The 22,963-nt window shown below is 42.6% G+C and overlaps 1 protein-coding gene across 5 annotated transcripts in view; it reads left to right on the forward strand.

Annotated features, from left to right (window-relative positions):
• Window positions 1-310: 310 nt before the first annotated feature.
• Window positions 311-22,963, forward strand: part of LOC149312057 (sodium-coupled monocarboxylate transporter 1-like) — a 104,941-nt gene continuing 82,288 nt past the window's right edge. For 4 of the 5 annotated variants that reach the window (XM_089523863.1, XM_089523860.1, XM_089523861.1 and 1 more), the window contains exons 1-7: window positions 311-835; window positions 5,559-5,624; window positions 7,185-7,236; window positions 8,553-8,620; window positions 12,423-12,577; window positions 15,209-15,349; window positions 18,334-18,463. In XM_089523863.1, coding sequence (XP_089379989.1) covers window positions 476-835; window positions 5,559-5,624; window positions 7,185-7,236; window positions 8,553-8,620; window positions 12,423-12,577; window positions 15,209-15,349; window positions 18,334-18,463 — 972 coding nt within the window. In that variant the 5' untranslated portion in view covers window positions 311-475. The remainder of the gene's footprint in view (window positions 836-5,558; window positions 5,625-7,184; window positions 7,237-8,552; window positions 8,621-12,422; window positions 12,578-15,208; window positions 15,350-18,333; window positions 18,464-22,963) is intronic. The other variant, XM_089523864.1, reaches the window with a different exon arrangement.

Below are 22,963 nucleotides of genomic sequence, written 5' to 3' on the forward strand. Positions count from 1 at the left end.
ACTCCATGGAGGGATTTAAGGGGTCCACATTTATCTTCAGTTGGCTTGGAAGTTGTGTACGTGCATTTTGTGTGTGTGTGTGTGAAGAGCTTACAATGTGTTTTCAGAATGTTTAGCCCATGGAATGGGATTTCTTCTCCAGGCTGCGTCCACACTGGGGAAGTAACCCGGTTTGGCACCGCTTTGACTCTTTGTCTGACTCCTTGCTATGGAATTCTGGGAGTTGGAGTTTGTTGTGGGGCCCAGAGCGGAGCAGAGCTCCGCTCTGGGCCCCACAACAAACTCCAACTCCCAGAATTCCATAGCCTTGAGCCACAAAAGAGTTAAAGCGGTGCCAAACCGGGTTATTTCCCCAGTGTGGACGCAGCCTGAGACTAAGGGGCCGTTGGAAGCCTCTGAGGCGGTTGGCGGGCTTCGCGCGCCGTCGAAGTCGAGCTGAGGAGGGCCTTCTTCTTCCCAGCGAGGCCTAAGCGCCATGTCGTCGCACTTGTCCCCGGAGGATCTGGCGGAGCGCTTCGGGGCGGCGGACTACGTGGTCTTCGCGGGGATGCTGGTCTTCTCGGCCGCCATCGGCATCTTCTACGCCTTGAAGGGGGTCCAGAAGACCCAGAAGGACTACTTGCTGGCGGGGCGCAGCCTGACCTGCGGCCCGGTGGCCTTGTCCCTGACGGCCAGCTTCATGTCGGCCGTGACGGTGCTGGGGACCCCGGCGGAGGTCTACCGCTTCGGGATCTCCTTCGGCCTCTTCGCCTTCGCCTACACCGCCATGGTGCTGGTCAGCGCGGAGGTCTTCCTCCCCGTTTACTACAGGCTGGGCATCACCAGCGCCTACGAGGTACACCAGCCTCCTCCTCCTCCTCCAGGCCTTTCCTAGGCCTCCCTGGTCCAAAACACAAAACACACGCTGCAGAGATGATAATAATAATCCACTTTTAGGGCCGCTTTCATCACTGCCCTGGCTCAAGGCCATGGAATCCTGGGAGCTGTGGTTTTGTGAGGCATTTAGCCTTCTCTGTCAAGAGCAATGAGGCCACAATAAACTACAATTCCCAGGATTCCCTAGCACTGAGCCACAGAGCAGTTAAAGTGGACCTTAGATCCAAAACACAAGGCGCAAAAATCATAACGTTCACAACGCCCAACGCGCACCATAGAACACACAACACACACTTCACATGCATACTACAATTTCACACTCTGCAACTGAACAGTTTACAAAAACTCTCATATAGGTCCAAAACACACTGCAGAAACAATCCATTTTGAGGCTGCCTTAACTGCCCTGGCTCAGTGCTTGGGAATCCTGGGAATAGTAGTTTGTTGTGGCACCAGAGCGCTCTCTGATAGAGAAGGCTAAACGTCTCACACAACTACAGTTCCCAGAATCCCCTAGCATTAAGACAGGGCAGTTAAAGTGGTCTCAAACTGGATTATTTCTGTAGTGTGCTTTAGACTTCTGGCCTTTCTAGGCTGCAGCACTTGCCATGATGTCAAAGTCACTCCCAAATCATCAATCTCATTCCCACTACAAAATATTATTCGAAGCGATGAAGTGATTTAGCACCAAACAGACCTTCACACTATTCGAACCTACCCATTTCAGTTTAATCCACTTTGCGTTCACATTCAGCAGTGGGTTGATTCAATATGGAGTTGCCTCATAGGTGTGACTGCGCCACAGAAGCACATCAAATTTACAGATGACACCAAATTAGGAGGAACACCTAATACCCTAGAAGATAGGATCAAAATTCAAAATGACCTGAATAGACTAGAAAGCTGGGCCAAAGGCCAATGCGATTTTAGGATGCATCAATAGAAGTGTCAAGAAAAATAACAGTGCCACTTTATTTTGCCTTGGTCAGGCCTCACTTGGATGGAATACTGTCCAGTTCTGGGCACCACAATTCAAAAAGGATGTTGACAAATTAGAGTGTGTCCAAAGAATTGCCACCAAAATGATGAAGGGCCTGGAAACCATGCCTTATGAGGAAAGACTTAGGGAGTTGGGTACATTTAGCCTGGAAAAGAGACTGTTAAAGGATGATATGATAGCCCTCTTTAAGTATTTTAAGGGATGTCATATTGAGGAGGGAGCAAGCTTGTTTTTTGCTGCTCCAGAGACTAGGATCCAGAACAATGGATGCAAGCTCCAGGAAAAGAGATTCCACCTCAACATTAGGAGAAACTTCCTGACAGTAAGGCCTGTTTGACAGTGGAACGAACACACTTCCTCCAAATGTAGTGGGGTCTCCTTCTCTGCAGGTCTTTAAACAGAGGCTGGATGGCCATCTGTTGGGGATGCTTTGAGTGAGATTTCCTGCATGGCAGGGGGTTGGACTGGATGGCCCTTGCGGTCTCTTTCAACTCTATGATTTTATGAAATAGCCCTGTCACACTTGCGCTGAATTGATTCATTTCAAAAGAAGTGGGGAATGCCATGGATCTGGAAGAACTGGTTTAAATGGGTTTAGCGCTGCGCCACAAACTCAGCTCAAGTTCAAACAAGGGCCATTTGAACCTGTTCAGATTGGTTTGCAAACTGGTTTATTATGTAGTGGGAATGAGGACATCAAGCTTACAGCCAAACTAATTTTGTTTTGCTCTTTAAGCATGGTCAGAATGGAAGACATTTTGAGTTTACAGTTGAACTAACTTTGTTTTGCTTTTTAGGCATGCTCAAAACGGAAGTGTTTACCGTTGAACTAACTTTGTCCATATGACGTATGCCCTGGCTCTGCCCCCAGACCGGCATCATGACGCTCCTCCGGTGCTGCGTCTGCACTGTGCAGCACCGAAGGAGCACTGTAAAGCCGTGTCGCTGCGACTATCGCGCCCTTTTCAGGGCACAAAAAGGAGGCTGCACTGCCCCTTAGTCACAAAGGTGCTGCAAGATCTTTCTACATACTGATTCTACAGACTAACATGGCTATATCTTTGAATTCTCTTTTAAGCACAGTTACATACGAGTGAGACCAAGTTCTTCAATGTGAGGCCTATGTAGGGGTGGCCCATGGTCCAAGAATGTATGTCTTATGCTAAAATTGTTGAATGACCCTCCTTCCCACACAGACTAAGCCAACATGTTCATAAAATAGGGCTGTATTTTTATTTTGACTTAGTGAATTTTATCACCTTGCAGATGTATAATCTGTTTATATACTGAACTGACTGGATGAAGTCTTGCAATAAAAGTTTTAAGAGGTGTGGAGTGTAGTTGAGTCTCCTTCCTTAGAGGTCTTCAAACAGAGGCTGGATGCCCATCTGTCGGGGATGCTTTGATTGTGATTTCCTGCATGGCAGGGGGTTGGACTGGATGGCCCTTGTGGTCTCTTCCAACTCTACGATTCTATGAATCTCTGAGAACTGAAATTCCCAGGAATCCTTGGAGAAAAAGCCATATCTTTTAAACCAAATGAATTTTGTACTGCTGATATACTGTTCATTTCCTTCTTTCAGTTCTTTTTTTGTTTCCCCCCATATACCACATTCATATGTCAGAAACAGTAATCTTGTAAATGGACTGACTAGTAACTGCAACAATCCTAAATAGAGCTAAGAAGGAGAACAATGGCAGATCTCCTGCAGCATCCCAAGCTCTTATCCTTTGCCTTGCCAGGAGGAAAGGAAAGGTTTTGTTGGGCTTTTCATTTTTTTCAGACTTTTGTCAAATTCCACCTCTGCACTTGAACACAATGGCAGTTTTGGAGGGAGAGTAAACTGTGCCTACTCCAATGTTGGTATAGTTCACAAATTCAAAATTGGACCAATGATTCAGGGATTGTCTTTCAGTTATCCTGGCTCTCATGTCATTCAGAGCTTTATAGGTAATCACTACAGGTACTGGACCAGTGTAGTATGATCGAGTAATCCATCTGTCATGTTTTGAGGAAGACCCACTGTAGAAATCTAAATAAGAGGTGATAAACTGGGATGACTTGGGTAGACAGATCACCTTTCTCCAGGAAAGGGTGCAACTGATGCATTCCCAATACCTGAGCCCTATTTTCTGCAGTCACCTGACTCTCCAAGAGTAATGCAGAAGAGTCTCAAAGTAAGAGCCTGATACCTCAAGGGAGGTGCAACCCATTCCAGAGCAGACTGAATTCCCGATAACAGATTATTTTGTTTATGACCAACCACTTCCATCTGGACTGAGACATATGCAGACAGTCACAGCAGTCAGAAAGATGTTCAACACATTGGCAGCCCTCTTGGCAACAGCTGAAAAAGAGAAAGCCTTTTCAACACAGTGATAAGTTGATCTTCAAATCTCCTGCATTAACATAAAGATGTTGAGAGGTATGGGGACAAAATAAATTCCACAGGGACCCCAGATATCAGGAATGGGGAACTTATGGCTCCCCGGAACTTGTTATTTCTATTATTCATAACCATCATAGCCAACAGTGTTGCAAGAAATTACGGTCCAACATCATTTGGAGGGTCACACTTTCCTCATAGACCAGTGACCAAGCAAAAATCATCCACCACCAATTTTTGGAAGTGTTTAGCAAAACTGTCTTATAACATCTTGCTGGCCAAATGCCCCAAGATGATACCATGATCAAAGATATAGGCTGCCACAGAGAGATCAGGCAGCCTTTTTCTTCCCCATTTATTTCAGATGATGAAGAAAGTTTCTACACAATTTCCCTTTATCAGGATAAGTACCACTTTCATTTGAAGATTGATTGTTTCATATAAAGATAGTATCTTCAATAAGTTGTCAGTGAATCATAAAATTATATAGCTGAAATATTTCTTGGAGGCCACTTACGCAGTGCAGGATCTATCATGCAGAATGACAGCTGTGCCACCAGTTTCTGCTTAAGTACCTTCAGTGACCCCAGCATCTCCCAAGGCAACTGGTCCACTATCAAACAACAATTACCATTAAGCAGTTTCTTCTGCTGTTTAGTCAAAACACCCTTCCTTGCAAATTCCACCCATTGCCTCCTGGGAGACAACAAGCCAGTTTAATGTTTTGCATGTTTCTGATACTCAAACTGTAGCTGTCCACATACCTGAAAATAAATAAGTACTGGAAGCTATCTCTTGTAGTCAGAGTACTGTATGTATTATGCAAGGAGAATTGATCTTGTTTTTTTAAAGGTAAATACACAGCTAGTATAGCACACATGCACATTATTTGATAAGAAGAGAATGCTGGGAATGGGAATGCCTAACATTTTTACTCCATGCATTCCAAATAGACGTTTGCTTTGTAAATCAAAATATAGATATGATAATGGAGGTGTTATGTCTTTGAATACAGTCAGCCTCACTGTAATTTCCCTATTTAGATAAGAAGCTATCCACTTTACCAGCATGTTTAGTTTTTTAAAAGTTGGGACATAATTAATCTGATCAATTTCTTGTGCAACAGTGTAGCCTGGTATAATTATATGAGCATATGTTCATACTCTGCAAATGCTGAACAGGATATTGGTCTGACATAACACTTCCTATTTTATTTTTAAAGAGTGTGCAAGTAGTACTCTACACATTGAATATAAGTAGGTTTTATGTCTAAAAATGGCTTTTCTCCTTTGCAGTACTTGGAACTTCGATATAATAAATATATGCGTCGGCTTGGAACAGTGATGTTTATGACACTGACGGCAAGTAAAACATATAATGCTTTTGTGATTTATAAACTTATGTGTTATTTCATGTGTTCTAAATAATTGTTACATCATCATATTTCCTTATAAAATATTAAATATACACTTTAGTTTCAAAGTGTCTCTTAGTCTAAATTAGTTCCATTGATTTTAGTGGGAGTTAATGGTAGTTCAGATTGGAAAACTTTTTGATATCTTGTTATTGATCTGGATGAATTTGTGTAAAACATTATATAAAGCACAAAGAAAAAGGTGGAGTGGTTTGTCCATGGTGCTTGGCTGGTAGTAACAGAAATAGTAATAATTTGGAGCAAAACACATTTGGGGCACAGATTGCATACCCTCCAACATTTCCTGAAAACCAAGACACATATGACCAAGTGTGATCATGATGTTAAATGGTATTAATGGGGAAAAACACAAAAGCTAAGAAAGGCTATAGCAGTTTGCTTTTGCTGGAGCCTACTGGGAAGGGGAAAATTCTTCCCATTTTGTCCTCTCCGCTACTGAATTTAGTGGAAAGTACTTTTGTACTTTGACCTCAGTTTACAGCAATTGAAGTAAGTTGTGGGGAAAGAGGAAAAGTAATAGGCAAGAGTAACAGGGACATTTTTAAAGCAACTGCAAAGTGGGATGACAGAGGATTTATAAGGACTGTCAATACTGAGAGAGTTACAGGATGTGAGATTTACAGAGTATGAAACTACTTAACTCCATGTATTTTGGATAATATTTGTATATTAAAACAAAAATAATTAAAGCCCAGCACCAATTTTGTTTTGCTAATTATTCGTAGGTCATATTTTGAGCCTGGGCTTTATTTAGGAAATTGGTATCGTCGTAAGGGAGAGCGAGCAGGGTGTCCTGTTTCAGTTTATAGTGCCAGCATGATCTTTACATAGATCTCTCTCTTGATATTATCCATGCACACATTCTGCTGTAGTACTTCTCAGCTATTGTGATACAGACAAATATGCTTCATGACAGTAAACAAAAGTTTTTTATAAGGAAACCTTAATATACTGTCGGTGTTCCATATCCACAGACTCTTCATCCATGAATGCAACCATCCATGGTTTGAAAATTGTATATGTGTGTGTGTGTGTATCCTAAAAATAAACCTTTATTTTTTTCCATTTTATATAAGGGACACCATTTATTATTATTGTTACATAATAATAATATTATTATTGTATTATATAATACAATAGTGTTATTGTATTTAATAGGACTTGAGCACCCATGGATTTTGGCATCTGTGGAGGTCCTAGACCTAAACCACAGTGGATGCCAGGACCCACTATATATTACAGGTCTCTTCCAGCTCTGTGATTCTATGATTACAATTTCATCCAGTCATTACTTTGCTTTACTTTCTCAGTTTGCTTGAGATCCTTATGGAAGATACCCTATGAAGTATAACTTCTTATTAATTCTATTCCAGTTAATTTATCTAATGATAATTGACTTTTGTATGTAAATTAGTGTAAGCTGCCACAGAACAAGTAATTTTAAAAAGGACAATTTATGTCACGTATGTTTTTTCCACTTTTCCAGATTTTATATACTGGAATTGTAATATATTCTCCATCCCTGGCTTTGAATCAAGGTAAGGCAGACCTTTCCTTCAACAGGACTTTTTAAAAACATAAAGGAAAGAAAAGGCTAGGTCAGCTATTTGATATTACAAGTTGCATGCCAAGAGGTGGTTCACTTGTGTCAAATGCCCAGAAGCTGATTGCAAAATGTGAGTCAAATTGTCTTCTCACTCTTTTTGCTTCACAGTGTGTGTATGTATAAAATATAACAAGTCAAAAGATAGATTTTTACATTTCTGGCATATATTACAGTGGAATTAATAATTGGTATGATTTAGCTATTAATGAAGTTTTAAAATAACTTAGAGAGAAATCCTATGCATATTTTCTTGGAAGTAGTCCCACTGTTTTTATTGGGCCTAGTTCACTGTACATTGGATTGTGTCTGAAATCCTATGGATGTAGGTATTAGTGGTGGTGGCAAAAAGAAGGTCCATGGACTTAATATTTGGGAAGGAAGGAAAGCACTGGAGAAATCGAGATTTTGTTTGTCTTTTATTGCCACTCATCAGGGATGTAGCCAAGGGGGGGGGGTTCTTGGGGTCCGGACCCCCCCTTCCGTTCGAAAAATGAATGGTGTGTGCTGCTGCACCGCCACACCCAAGCCCCATTATAATGGTGGCACTTAGTCTGGACCCCCCCCTTCCTAAAATCCTGGCTATGTCCCTGCACTCATGTGTGACCCTGGACAAGGTGCACTAACAAGATTATGGCTTATATCCTTAGAAAGTTCTTAGTAGATTTGTAAAGTGGGAGAAAAAAACAGGCGTATTCAGTAAGGAATAATTTTGACTGTTTTTGTTGCCACTAAAATTCTAAAGGCATAAAGGCAGTTTGAAACTTTCTACTTAGTACTGCAATCTTAACTCAAAGATGCGCTGGCTGGAGCAGTTTAGGATTAAATACAAGTGTTTTCTTCCTGATTGAAATATGCCAAACACCTCTAGAGCAGGGATGTAGCCAAGGGGGGGGGGATCTTGGGGTCCGGACCCCCCCCTTCCATTAGAAAAATGAATGGCGTGTGCTGCTCCGCCGCCGCACCCAAGCCCCATTATAATGGTGGCACTTAGTCTGGACCCCCCCTTCCTAAAATCCTGGCTACGTCCCTGCCTAGAGTGTGGTTTGGAGTCAGCACAACTTCAGCTGATCTAGTGTCTGTTAAGCTGGCACTCAATTGTCCTTGCTGAATGAAAACTTCAAATTCATAAGTGTAATGATGATTTTTTTTATCATCTTTGCATCTTGTTCTCTTTGCATTAATTTAAGATACTTCTTTCATGTATCACTGAAAATGTTTTAAAAAAAATATTTTTGTTTACATTATCAGTTACAGGATTTCAGTTGTGGGGATCTGTCGTTGCAACCGGCTTGGTCTGTACTTTCTATTGCACACTGGTATGTGAACAGCTCGTTTAATATCTGTTTTGTTACCCATTTATAAAGTACTATGAAATTTAACTTCAGCTCTGATATAGCACCCTATTTTTTTGTTTTACCTCTGCAACAAGAAATTCCAAGCAGGTGAGAGCATGGAATATTATCCAGGCAAGGGAGTATGCATGCTGAGAAGGTGCAGCAGAACACTTCATTCCCCTCCCTTGCTTGACTTCCTTGTTGGCTGTAGAGGAAACAGCTTTGTCTCCTTCTGCAATCAGTACAACTGGAAGGCACTCATAAGGAAAGAGATTTGTCATTGAGGTCAAAAACATACTGCAGAAATAACCTAGTTTGAGACAGCTTTAACTGCTCTGGCTCAGTGCTAGGGAATCCTGGGAATTGTAGTCCCCCCCACCTGACAGAAGTGTTATTCACCCATGCACCAATCACCAACAGGATGGCCCTTCTCTATGGCGGGATACAGATGGGCAAAAAGGGGTGTATTCATGACGTCATGAAGGTAGAGCCTTCAGATGGGCCTTACCTGAATGCCGCCATGAACACGCCCCCCGCACGCCCCAAGCGGGAAGAAGCGGCATTAAAAAGGTGCTGCTTTTCTCCGCTTCTTTTCCATTTGATGCGCAGCTGCGCAGCTCTGTCTGTAAGCTGCTGCACCGGTACGTCAGAATTGCTACACCGCTAATTTAAGTTGCCCATTTAAAAGCTCCGTGTCTGCTGTGTCGCATAATGAGTCGGGGTCCTGGAACATGCGCAGTTTGCAGTCAGGCTTTAATTGCAGCGTCAGCTGCCATGCAGGTGTGGAAGCTGCAGCACAGCTGCAGCACATTTTAAGACTCCTAACCCTAACCCTAACCCTAACCCTAACCCTAGAGCAACATGTACGCATGCGCTGCTTGGAAAGTTTGGACTTTAAAGTGAGCCCCTACACACATTCCTGTGCCATTTTCACCTAACAATGGAAACCGCTAAAACTGTAAATATTTACATATGTACAAGGGAGGTGATGGGGGATGGCAGGGGGACAGTGGTGGCAGCGGCGACAGCTGTGGCTGCGCATTGCAGATTCAGCAGGAGCGCGGGGACCAAAGGAGAGGAGGCATCCATGATGCTGGTGACACTGGCAAAGTGCAAGCAGACAAGGATGCCAACACCAGCTGATCACCAGCTGGCAGGAGACCACCATTGTTCTTGGGCAGAGCGGGGAAAAAAGTTTTAAAGGGGCTTGGGCACTTTAAATGTGCCCATAGGCTTTCTGCCGCCGCTGCTTAGCGCTGCAGCTGCGCAGCTGCGCATCCGCCAGCTGGCAAAGGAAAAAAAAAAGCCCCGTTTTTGGCCGCCCGTGAGGAAGCTGCCTCTCTCTTTGCAGCGTCCTCCGAGGCGGCGGTTTGGAAACTGCGGGTCAGAAACGGCCCCAGGTGAGGCGTCTTCACTGCCCCCCATGTGGAAGCCCCATCTCCTGAGCCACACCCCCGGGGCGGGCGGTCTGGAGGCTCCGTATTCTGCAGAATACACCTCCAAGACGTCTTCCCCTGCCCGTCTGTATCCCGCCTATGTGTAGCTTATCTAATAACATAGGCTGATGAGCAGTTAAGATCATGTCAGTAGTGCCTTAACTGTGACTAAGCAGCAATTGTGAATACAGAACATTTATATGTGTAGAATATGCAAGCAAATCCTGGGTTTATTATTTTCTAGTGAAATGCAATGAGAGCAGTTCACTTTCTTTTTCCCCCCTTAGGACAAACAAACATTTTCTCTTTTTTATGCCAATATAATTAGTGAGATTGTTTGTCTGAGTGAGGATATAGAAGCTAGTATTGCACAAAACAGAAAGAAGCTGTTTCCACACTGCAGAATTAATGCAGCTTGATACTGTGGCCCCATTCAGACTGGCATCAAAGAGCTGGAAGGAACTGGGCTGATTCGGATGACCCTCCTCCGAATCTCTCCGTTAGCAAGTGCCCACTACAAAAGAGGGGCATTTTAAATCGAGTGCATTCTGTGCCTGCTGTCAAAGGTGCCTGCTGTCAATCAAGCGATCGTCATGGTGACGTTTTGCAGGGGCATCGGAAGTGTCCTCCCCTCTCCTTTTTTTTAAAGAGCCATGCACAAAATGCCCCAAAGTGTCAATTTTTTAAAAATCTCTTTTTTGTGTGTTGTGTGTATATGTGGGCATTTGGGTCAGATCTGCCCCTGTCCCCATTTTCAATCCCATGCAAGCTAATGCATCCCCCACTCCTTGCCCCCCAGAATGCCTCTTATACATGTAATAATAATAATGATAATAATAATAATAAATTCCTCACCTCGGAAATGCCAGAAAAGGATGCAATTGCCATGCATTCTATTTTTTGCTTTTAAAAGCAAATCAGGGCTGCTTCTGAATTCAGTAGAAAAAGCATGTATCATTTTGTCTAATTAACAAGAGCAAAAAATGTAACATTCAAATTGTAAAATTTGTAACATTTGCATTCACAACATTTCCCCTTTGCTGGAAGTGAGCAGATGAAAAGGAAAGTGCACAAGCCGCTAGCCCTGCTCTATCTGCCTCAAGAAAAAAAATCATACGCATATTTGGTCAAAAATAATTTTAAAAAATATGAAAAGGTGGGGGGGGGAGGTGCCTGATGTGAGCTCCGTTCATGCCCTGCCTTTGACCTGAACTGAACTGACTCTTTTCCTCTTGCTACAGTCTCTTCAGAGGGGCTTTGCCATTGCCTTCCACTGAGGCTGAGAGAGTGACCTGTCAGTTCCAAGTAAAGTAGACCCATGGAATGAATTGGGAATAAAAGGGAAATGCAGCGCAGGCATTCCTGTAGCATCCTCATATAACACAAATAATAATAATAATAATAATAATAATACAGGAGCAAGAGGAAATGAAAGTAGAACAAGCAGCCTGATTTCCCTACATGCCCCAGCATAGCCTCACAACCCAATTCCCCCTGGAAATCCTCCTCCTCCTTTTTTCAGACCCTCTCCTTCCTCGGGGATGCCCATTGACCCTTTCCCTCAGCTCCTTCATCCTCCTCCTCCTCCTGCTCCGTTTTAGGATCCCCTCCATGGCTCCCTTCCTCCCACGGCCCCTTCCTCCTCCTCTTCCTCCTCCTTCATCACTTTCTTCACCCCCCACCTCTCTCTGACAGCCCTCTGCAGCCCAAAAGTCACCCCTGATTTCCCCCTTTCCTCCTGTCACCCTTTGCATCCAGATTCCCCTTTTTTCGGCTCTTTCCTCCTCCTCCTCCTCCTCCCCCCCTTCCTTCTGATGATGGGAGGGAATGCTCTGACCTCTGCCCGCCCCCTGACCCTAATCCCTCCCTAAATTTGCCCCGATCATGATCGAGGGCAAGTTCAGATTTCGCGCAACGCGGGTTTTTTGAGAAAAGACGGATTTTAGCCTGATTCTGGATACCCTGGGGTAAGGGGCATTTCCTTGTGCAAGCCCCGACATGGATTGTGACAGAATCGGGCCCAATATGAACTTCACGCGGAAGAATCGCTTTCAAACCCGGTTTTTAATGTAGTCTGAATGGCCCCTGTGTTAACTCTCATGCCTCCATTCTATAGTATTCTGAGATTTGTAGCTTGTTGTGGCATCAGAACTCTCTGACAAAGAATTCTCAATGTCTCATAAAACTGCAAATCCCAGAATTCCATAGCATTGAGCCATGGCAGTTATGTTAAACTGAATTAATTCTACAGTGTAGATGCAGCCAGAATTTCTTATAATCAGCCCTGGTTGTAGATACTTATTTATATGTCAGAGATCATGTACACTGTATCTGCTGTTTCCAAATAGGGTGGACTCAAGGCAGTAGTCTGGACAGATGTCTTCCAGTTTTTAATAATGATAGGTGGATTTTTAGCAGTGATTGGTCGAACAGTAGTAATTAAAGGAGGATTCGGTCCCATTATAGATGATGCTCGTCGTGGAGGAAGACTAAGATACTGGGAGTAAGTGTTCTTTTGCTTAGGTAATATTATAAATACCTTATTAATGATATTTAAAAGTTTGTCAGTTTATGTTTTTGTGAGTGGACAGCTCCAGAGCAAGTAGCTTCATTGGGAGTTAATTTGATTCAATCAGGTGAATCATAAAATTTCTGTAATTGAAAGAGAAAGAAAAATCTTTTTTCAATATGATAAAATATTATACAGTTGCCCTTCTGTTTTTGAGGGGATCCGTCCCCCCCCCGTGAAATGGAAATTCCATATATTCAAGCCCCATTGGCTTGAATGGCAGCACACATGGCCCCATTTTGTCCTCCTCCATTTGCCGCCTGCAAATGGCTGAGGGATGTGGACTTTAAGTCCGTGAAAATGGAGGGGCGCCTGTAACTTCAACCTTTCCTTATTCTATTATTATTACATCTTTCCCCAAAACTAGGAATTGAGACATATACGTATATGAATCTGTCTGGGCTTTGAGGTTGTTGGGGTAGGTAATTCTTTGAGCCTCATGGCCCTTGAAGTCATTTCACAAGAAAGAGCTTGCTTAGGGCCACTCCCAAGCCTTAGAATTCCCTGTGAAGAGAAGAGCCAAAGCATGTGGCCAGGAACAAGTTATTAGGGTGTGGGGACTGTAGCGACCACACAGTCCCTTCCAAAGTGGGCTGCCGCTGCAGTCCCATATCAGCCACTGGCAGGAGTGGATTTAATCTGCTTCTAAAAGGTCCATCTTTTGCCCTGTAAATGCGACCACGGCATGGCTTCTGGTCACTTGGGGGACATGCATCATTTAAATGCCCCACCCCAAAGCATTCGAAAACACTTTATTTGGTTCATGTGTTTTGGGCCTAAGTAAATTTTCTGGCCCCACCCCCCAAAACCTTCACCATGCCCCCTCCCCCCCGACTATCTTCTGGCAAACGCAGTAGAATTGCCTACAGTGTCATGAGATCTGGATGATACCTGGCCAAATTGCCAATCATATCATACAGTTTCCTTCATCTCCTCTCACCCCACTGCAAGCTTTAACAGGGACTAGAGGCTCCAAGTGGACACAAAAGCAACATCAAGAGATACCAACTGGTAATAACAACACTCTTTTGCTTCTATGGAGTAGTCTGGAAATGCCCCTGACAATCAAAATGGCTTTATTCCTATTTTGGGCAAAATTTCAGAGCAAATATGTGCTAATATACATTGATAATGTGTCTACAAAGGCATATATCAGATCAAAGGTAAGTGTTAGGAGGAATGCATTTTTTCTGTGAATAATCCCATATGGGGTTTCCTCATAGAAGAAACTTCAAAAATTAACCCTGTGTTTATTTTCTATGACCACTCAAAAGTTAAGCACCCTATATGTAAGATGCGTAAGCAAGAAAAGTTATGGCAGCAGCCCACTTTCATCCTTTTGGAAAGCATGCCTTCTAAAAAACTTGCTAAAAATATCATCTAGTTTTACCCTCCAACAGATAATGGAATCTATACCTGGAGGTGACAAATATGAGAGATGAACCTCTCTTTGGTCAGAACTGAGTACCCAGAGGGAATAGTGCTGTCAAACTGGATTCCGAAAAGTTGGCACTTCACCTTCATGTATTTAATCAAATGCTGGCAAGGTTTGGCCATCTTTGCCAATCCTAGCAACAGCCCAGTTCAAAAGTTCTTCAAGTGAATGCTGTTTAGATGCAGAACACTTAGATGCCATTAGGAGCCCTGGTGCTGAAGGGGTTAAATGGTTGTACTATGGCCACAATGTTGTAAGTTTGATCCTAGAGAAGGGCACCAGGGTCCGCTCAGCCTTCCATCCTTTTGTAGGTCAGTAAAATGAGTACCCAACTTGTTGAAGGCCATTGTCTCACACATTATAAACCACAGTGCACCCTTGCCTTATGTGGGGATCCATTTTGTACCCTGCCACATAAGGCAAGTTCTGCGTGTGCTTCAGCCCCATTGAAACTAATGGGGTTGTGCATGAGGTGCGGTGCGTGCGCCACAGACGCACACTCCATTTCCTCTTTGTTATGTGGCTTTCATCGGGCGCGTTGCACTTAGGGGGTGCTAGTTCACTGATAAGCAATATAGAAATGTATAGAACATTCTCAAGAATGAGTCTGCAGATCTATAGCCATGTGCACCCATGTGCACTAAGGATTAAATTTTGTTCATTTCAGATTGTCTGACTGCCAACCAGACAAGGATTTTTGAACTTATCAGTGTATTTCTATTTTTCCTGGTGGAAGAAAGGAAATGTGATCCACTCCTATTTTGGGAGGTATCCTGGATGTGGAGCAAGGACTCGATTTCTTATTTCTTATTTTGTGTTATCTTTTAACCTTTTTAGTTTATTTCTCTTATCATTACTGAGGTTAACTTTTTATGTTTTTAAACACTAAGGAGGTTTTTGTAGCAGTTCTACAGCAAAAGAAAGCTGAATATTGTTGTAACATGATATAGGCAAAGCCAGAAATGTTCCTAGAGTATTGGGATTGGTTTGAAGACACAATCTGATACCAGGAGATGCTCTCTGAAGGACAGATTGCTTGATGTCTGTGGGGAAGAATAGAAATTTCTTCATAGGTTCAATTTTTTTTCTTTCCTGAACTTTGACTTCTTTGAATATGTTTTGTCTTTTAGTTTTGATCCTAATCCTCTGCAAAGGCATACTTTCTGGACTGTTGTTGTTGGTGGCACTTTCACTTGGCTTGGCATATATGGAGTAAATCAGTCTCAGGTTCAGCGATATGTTGCTTGTAGAACTCGACTTCATGGAAAACTGTAAGTCCACATATTGTAAATTTGATATTCTGGTGACAGTAAATTCTCATGTGTAGTAATGGACTGCATATATGTTTGAAAATGTTTGATGTCTGTTTCAATTACACATGATAGTTTAATGGTTTTATTATACTTTGAACATCTTGATCTTGAAAGGTAGTTCATGTATGGAAACCTGTTTTCATGCTCAATTAAAGTGATCACATTTTTTGCCATTTGGCACAATTTGTTCTTTGCAAAATACACTTTGCTTTATTGTATAGTTACTAAAACATAGCAACTGCACATATTTCCATAGCATAGAATGTTATTCTTATTAAAATATTTTTTCTTCTCTGTGACTCACTCATCTTTGAAACCTTCTAGAATATCTAGGCAGGATTTTTGGCGGTAGCTCTGGACACCCCCACCTCTATCCTTTTTGGTTCCCATTCATTTACCTCAGTTCATTTTTGTTGGCTGGCATAGCAACATGTAGAAACCTCTCAAGTGATTTTTTCTCTCAGGACACTTAACATCCTGGAGAGAAGTGACCAGTGGGGTCCCACAAGGCTCTGTCCTGGGCCCAGTGCTATTCAACATCTTTATCTATGACTTGGATGACAGAATTGGGTTCATACTCATCAAATTTGCAGATGACACCAAATTAGGAGGAATAGCTAATACTCCAGAAGACAGGATCAAAATTCAAAACGACCTGAATAGACTAGAAAGCTGGGCCAAAGCTAACAAAATGAAATTCAACACAGAGAAATGTAAGGTACTGCACTTAGGGTGGAAAAATGAAATGCACAGATATAGGATGGGGGACACCTGGCTGAACGAGACTACATGTGAAAGGGATCTAGGATTCCAAGTAGACCACAAGTTGAACAATTTTAGGCTGCATCAATAAACGTATAGTGTCTAGATGAAGAGAAATAATAGTGCCACTGTATTCTGCTTTGGTCAGGCCCCACCGGGAATATTGTGTCCAGTTCTAGGCACTACAATTCAAAAAGGACATTGAAAAACTGGAGCGTGTCCAAAGGAGAGGGACTAAAATGGTGAAGGGTCTGGAAACCATGTCCTATGAGGAACGACTTAGGGAGTTGGGTATGTTTAGCCTGGAGAAGAGAAGGTTAAGAGGTGATATGATAGCTGTATTTAAATATTTGAAGGGAATTCATATGGAGGAGGGAGCAAGCTTGTTTTCTGCTCTCCAGAGACTAGGACCCGTAACGATGGATGCAAGCTACAGGAAAAGAGATTCTACCTCAACATTAGGAGGAACTTCCTGACAGTAAGGGCTGTTCGACAGTGGAATACACTCCCTTGGAGTGTAGTGGAGTTTTCTTCTTTGGAGGTCTTTAAGCAGAGGCTGGATGGCCATCTGTTGGGTATGCTTTGATTGAGATTTCCTGCATGGCAGGGGGTTGGACTGGATGGCCCTTGTGTTCTCTTCCAACTCTACGATTCTATGATTCTATGATTTTCTTGACTTGACTAATGTATACAATGATTCTTCTGTATTTTCCCTTGGCTGTTGGCACAATTCTGATTTGCAGTGATGACCTGATTTGTTTTTGGATTTATCTGGTCTTGCCTCTGCTTGGTTTGGCTTCTTACCAGTAATGGACTTAACTTGTTTACAGTGTTGAAAATAAAGTTGTCCCTCTGTTTGTGTGGACTTCGGATCCGTGTCCCTCGCTTACTCACAAGGGGCAAATAGAGGGACTTAGAATAAGGTGTATTCCTGTGCCCGCGGGGCCGTGCCACCATTCAAGCCAATATCGGTAAATTTCCATTTTTGTGGGGTGGGGGTGGGGTGGGGTCCGGAACAGATCCCACATGAAATCGGAGGGGTGACTGTACCTCTAATGAGCTCTCAGTGAGGGCAGTGTTGCTTTATGTTTAATAAATTCTTATGGGTGAACTGTTAAATTTATATGTTTCTGGCATGGCATTCCCACTTCCTTGTGTGTGTAGCTTGCTAGTTTCCCAGTTGTGTGAGTCACAGAGCACGAGGAAGAAGGACAGGTTACATATTTGTAACTGTAAGTCAGTTTGTTCTTATAGTACTGTGATGGCTAAGGCCACTATGCTTCATAGTTCATTTGTACTGGAATCTGCCTCATTCCTCTGATTTCTTTGTCTGTTGTCAGTCTCCATATTTCATCTAAACATCTTAGTAAGCAGTTTACCAAAGCTCTATGTATAGACTGTTACTTCAGCTGGAGTAGTTGTTTAGCTCATAGCATTATTGCATGATGTGCTTCTGGTGAAACCTATGTTAACATGCAACATGGACTGGTCCACCCATATTTGTATTTATCCACTGTTACTGACTGACTGGACGTACTGTTCTCTTCTGTACAGCTTTACAAAAGTAGTTGTATACAAATAATGTGTGTCTCATTTCCAGTAAGCTGTCTTGTTACTTGCATGGGTGATGCACTGAAACCACGAAGAAGAACAGGTTGCTTCCCCATGATTATGGTTATTTGCGTAGTCATCTGTGCATTTGTACAACCTCGTCTCCTTTCCCACAGTTGTGGGCTCTGGTTTGTTATTTGGCTGCTCTATTGGAACCAAGCAGGATAAAAGCCACATCAGTGGCATATTTACTGAGGGCAGGATGAGGTTTCCATCTTTGAAGCTCTAGAATATTTCAAATAATATCCTCCACAGGTGCAGAGCCCACATATGTGAATACATAGTGATTGTTCAATGAACAATACTTACAGTAAGCATTCTGTTTTTCATGGTTCAGTAGTGCAATCATCATGATGACCTATATCTGATAATATTTTTAATACGAAATAAAGACCGCAAGCATTCCTTTTGAGCAGAGAAGTCCATCTGTTTGCATGTTAGTTCAGTTTCACTGCTTAATGTGCAAGAATTCATTATGTTGTCTTAGTGGAGTAGTGGCAATACTGTTTTGTTTTCATACATCTTCACCAAGAACAAAGCTCTTTTAATGTTCTTAATTTTTCTTACAGCTCTCTGTATCTAAATCTTGTGGGACTCTGGATAACTCTCTCTTCTGCAGTGATGAGTGGGCTCTCAATGTACTCTATATACAAAGATTGTGACCCATGGACAGCAAAATTTGTGTCAGCCCCAGACCAGGTTTAGTATTAATCACATGTAAAATAAGTAAAATGAATTTAGATCTGAACTGCTGTTTTACACCTTCCATACAACTGATTCAGTCTTAAGGAAATCTTACTTCTAAATAGATATTAAAAGATTCTTTAATCAGGAGTAACATAGGCACGGTCCAGACTGGTGCTTTGCGTCGGCCTGGTCATGTACTAGGGGTGCACAGCGGTGGAGCGACCGCACACTCCACAACTCTAGTACGTGGTGGCAGCATAATAATGGTGGCACCCTGTATGCATGGGCACTGCCATTGTCACGTAAGCTCTGCGCTGTGTCCCCACATTGCCGCGTGCCGCTTACGTAGCGAGTGCACCAATGGCGCATTTGTTACACCACCCCTGCGGCTTTAAAAGAACCCACTTTTTTGGGTTCCTTTTCTGCCAGAGGGAAGCCGCATGGTTTGGTGGCTGCGGCGTCCCTCCAGAGGAAAAACAGGTGTTGGCAGGCCGCCGTTTTTTGGCAGTCTGTACTGCGCCAACATTAATTTACTTTGGCTGATATTCTACAGTCTACATTTTTGAATGTGGCATAAGTGTTCTGCATGCTAATTATGATATTGTTCCCCTGTCACTATGCCCAGGAGTCACCATTTTGCTGCAATAGCAACCCCCTCCAGTTGTTCCATTGCTGGTGGAGAATGGAGGAGATCAGAGAAGTGTCTTCCTGTGTTCCCATAGTCAGATGTAGACTAAGGACATCTCTTGTCCAGATCTGCTAGGGTCCTTAAGAGTTCATAGCAGATTATGTCATTGGTCTGCATCTGGTTAAGGGAAGACAGCCTCTGATTTCCTCTCTCTATCAGCTATGGAATAGCCAATGGGGGGAAATATCCCAGCAAAACAATGAGGATTTTTGGTGGGGGAGGGCTTGAGTCCTCGCAAAAAGAGGAAGAGAATAAAAATCTTTGTAATAATAAAAAAGTACATATTCAAGTGTTATGATGGACTTAAGCTTGCATATATTACTCAGAGGATCATAGAATCATAGAATTCTAGAGTTGAAAGAGACCACATCCAGTCCAACCCTGTGCCATGCAGGAACTCTCAATCAAACCATACCCAACAGATGGCCATCCAGCCTCTGTTTAAAGACCTCCAAGGAAGGAGACTCCTTGGATGTTGGTCAATGACTATCACAACCAAAGAAGTCTGATACTTTACCTGAAACAAAGTTTAGCTATAATAACATAAAAAAGAAAGGACCTCCTTATTTCTGAAGAGAGAGCATAAATTTCAAATAAATATTCTGTAGGGAGAAATAGTTTGTGTTTATGAGGGTTTCCCCCCATCAAATTTACCTGATGGAGTATATTAACCCCTGTAAGAATAGGCAATTTTTCCCCACCTAAAGTAAGTTAACCAAGGCGCGTTACATACCTGCACTTTGTAGTATGGTGGCAGCGGTGGCAAAAAGGTTAGGGAGCGTGCACCATTTACACGCTCCCTAACCCTAGTACGTACTAGGCTAACCCTAGTACGTACTGGGGGCAGAAAATGGCGGCGCCCTGTACATACAGGCGCCGCCATTTTGATGTGACGGACGCCCAGTGTCCACACATCCCGGCACACTTGTGACATCACAAGTGTGCCATTGGTGCCTTGCGGCATCACAAGGACACTAGAAAAAGAAGCCGCTTTTTGTGGCTTCTTTTTCTGCTGATGGGAAACCTCCCGTTTGGAGGGTGAGGCTTCCCAGCGGCGGAAACGGAGGCGGCGGCAGGCCACCCTTTTGGGGTGGTCTGTAAACTGCCCATGACACCATTTTCGGCATCTCTAATTGCCCACGTCCCTTCCCTTTTTATATCTCCATTAGAGTAATAAAAATGATTTTACCCTTTGATATTCATAAAATTGAAGGTGCCTTTTGTAACTTTGGAGTATTTTTTCAGTCACCTTGCCTTCTGATGAGCAGGCTGGCTCATCAGGTCACTAACTTCATATATGCTGACTGCTCTTCTTTCTATTAGGCAAATTCCTTCCCATTGTCATTGTCATTTTGGTAATCTCATAGATTGCCTACTATGTGTGACTGTCTTTGAAGTTCTTTTAGAATCTGCTACCTGTGGAAAATGTTTTCTGACAGTTGTCAGTAGGAAGCATATTGCTTCTGTCCTTTTTCATCTGTCTTTGCTATATAGCTCAGTCTAGTTATTAACCTCCACGCATAATTCCAAATGCTGATACTGTAATTATTCATTTATCCTTTCATGGTATAGACCTCAGGTACCTTCTTTGGTATGAGCCCTTATGTTTAAACAGCCACTATATAGATCTGTTCTTGACTTCTCTAACACAGAAACTTGTTATGCTACCCACTGCTTTATTATAGGGAAAAGGGGGAAATCACCAAAAAGGAATTCAAACAAATAGCAAGCAAATGTAGAGGTGAAGTCAGAAAAACTAATATACAGAATGAACTCAGGCTTGCTAAAGAGGTTAAGAGCAATAAAAAAGGCTTTTTGGGGTATGTCCACAGCAAAAGGAAGAATGACGAAATGGTAGGGCCACTGCACAGAGAAGATAGCTAACAGGGGACAGAGAGAAGGCAAAACTACTCAACACCTTCTTTGCCTCAGTGTTCTCAGTAAAGGAAAAGGGTGCTCAACCTGAGGAAAATGGAGCAGAATAGGGGGAATTCAGCACAAAATAATTAACTAGATAGTACAGGGATACCTGGTTAATCTAAATGAATATAGGTCTCCAGGATCAGATGATCTACATCCAAGGATATTAAAAGAACTGGCAAATATAATATTGGAGCCATTGACAATAATCTTTGAGAACTCCTGGAGAACAGGAGAAGGGCAGACATTATCTCTATCTTCAAAAACAGGAAAAAAGAGGATCCCAACAATTATCGTCCACCGAGTCTGACATCAATACCAGGAAAGATAGTAGAGCAGATAATTAAACAGAGAGTCTGTGAACATCTCGAAGGCAATTCTATAATCACAAAAAGTCAACATGGATTTCAGAGAAACAAGTTATGCCAGACAAATTTTATCTCTTTCTTTGATAAAATAACCAGCTTGGTAGATGAAGGAAATGCTGGGGATATAGTATATCTTGATTTCAGTAAGGCCTTTGACAAAGTTTCCCATGATATTCTTGCAAACAAGCTTGTAAAATGTGGACTAGACAAGGTAACTGTTACATGGATTTGTAATTGGTTGACTAGCTGAACCCAAAGGGTGCTCAACAATGGCTCCTTCTCATCCTGGAGAGAAGTGACCAGTGGGGTCCCACAAGGCTCTGTCCTGGGCCCAGTGTTATTCAACATCAATGACTTGGATGACAGAATTGGGTTCATACTCATCAAATTTGCAGAGGACACAAAATTAGGAGGAGTAACTAATACTCCAGAGGACAGGATCAAAATTCAAAATGACCTGAATAAATTGGAAAGGTGGGCCAAAGCTAACAAAATGAAATTCAACATGGAGAAATGTAAGGTACTGCACTTAGGGAAGAAAATGAAATGCATAGATATAGGATGGGGGACACCTGGCTGAATGAGACTAACATGTGAAAGGGATCTGGGAGTCCAAGTAGACCACAAGTTGAACATGAGTCAACAGTGTGATGCAGCAGCTAAAAAGGCCAATGCAATTTTAGGCTGTATCAATAGACGTATAGTGCCTAGACCAAGGAAAGTAATAGTGCCACTGTATTCAGCTTTGGTCAGATCCCACCTGGAATACTTTATCCAGTTCTGGGCACCACAATTCAAAAAGGATGTTGAGAAACTGGAGCATATCCAAAGGAGGGTGACTAAAATGGTGAAGGGTCTGAAACCATGCCCTATGAGGAACTACTTAGGGAACTGCGTATGTTTAGCCTGGAGAAAGTTAAGAGGTGATATGTTAGCCCTGTTTAAATATTTGAAGGGATGTCATATGGAGGAGGGAGCAAACTTGGTTTCTGCTGCTCCAGAGACTAGGACCCGGAACAATGGATGCAAGCTGCAGAAAAAGGAGGAACTTCCCAGTAAGGGCTGTTCAACAGTGGAACACACTCCCTCGGAGTGTTGTGGATTCTCCTTCCTTGGAAGTCTTTAAACAGGGGCTGGGTGGCCATCTGTCGGGTATGGCTTGATTGAGAATTCCTGCATGGCAGGGGGGGTTGGACTGGATGGCCCTTGCGGTCTCTTCCAACTCTACAGTTCTATGGTTCTATGGTTCTACTCTGCTGTAGTTTTACTTTTACTTTAACTGCCCTGGCTCAGTGCTAGGGAATCCTGGGAATTGTTTATTGTAGCACTTGAGCTCTCTGACAGAGAAATATAAATGTCACACAAAACTACAGTTCCCGGAATTCCCTAACATTGAGCCAGGGCAGTTAAAGGAGTCTCAAACTAGATTATTTCTGCTATGTGTTTTGGACCTGTGTTTTTAAAAGTATTCCATAGTCTGTGTTAGAGTAATCTATAGTTAGATTAACAAGTGGGCTTTAACAATTAGAGGATTTT

Source organism: Sceloporus occidentalis, unplaced genomic scaffold (genome assembly GCF_023333645.1).
Source record: "Sceloporus occidentalis isolate IW3139 unplaced genomic scaffold, rSceOcc1.0.p SCAF_5, whole genome shotgun sequence".
Classification (NCBI taxonomy): Eukaryota; Metazoa; Chordata; class Lepidosauria; order Squamata; family Phrynosomatidae; genus Sceloporus; species Sceloporus occidentalis.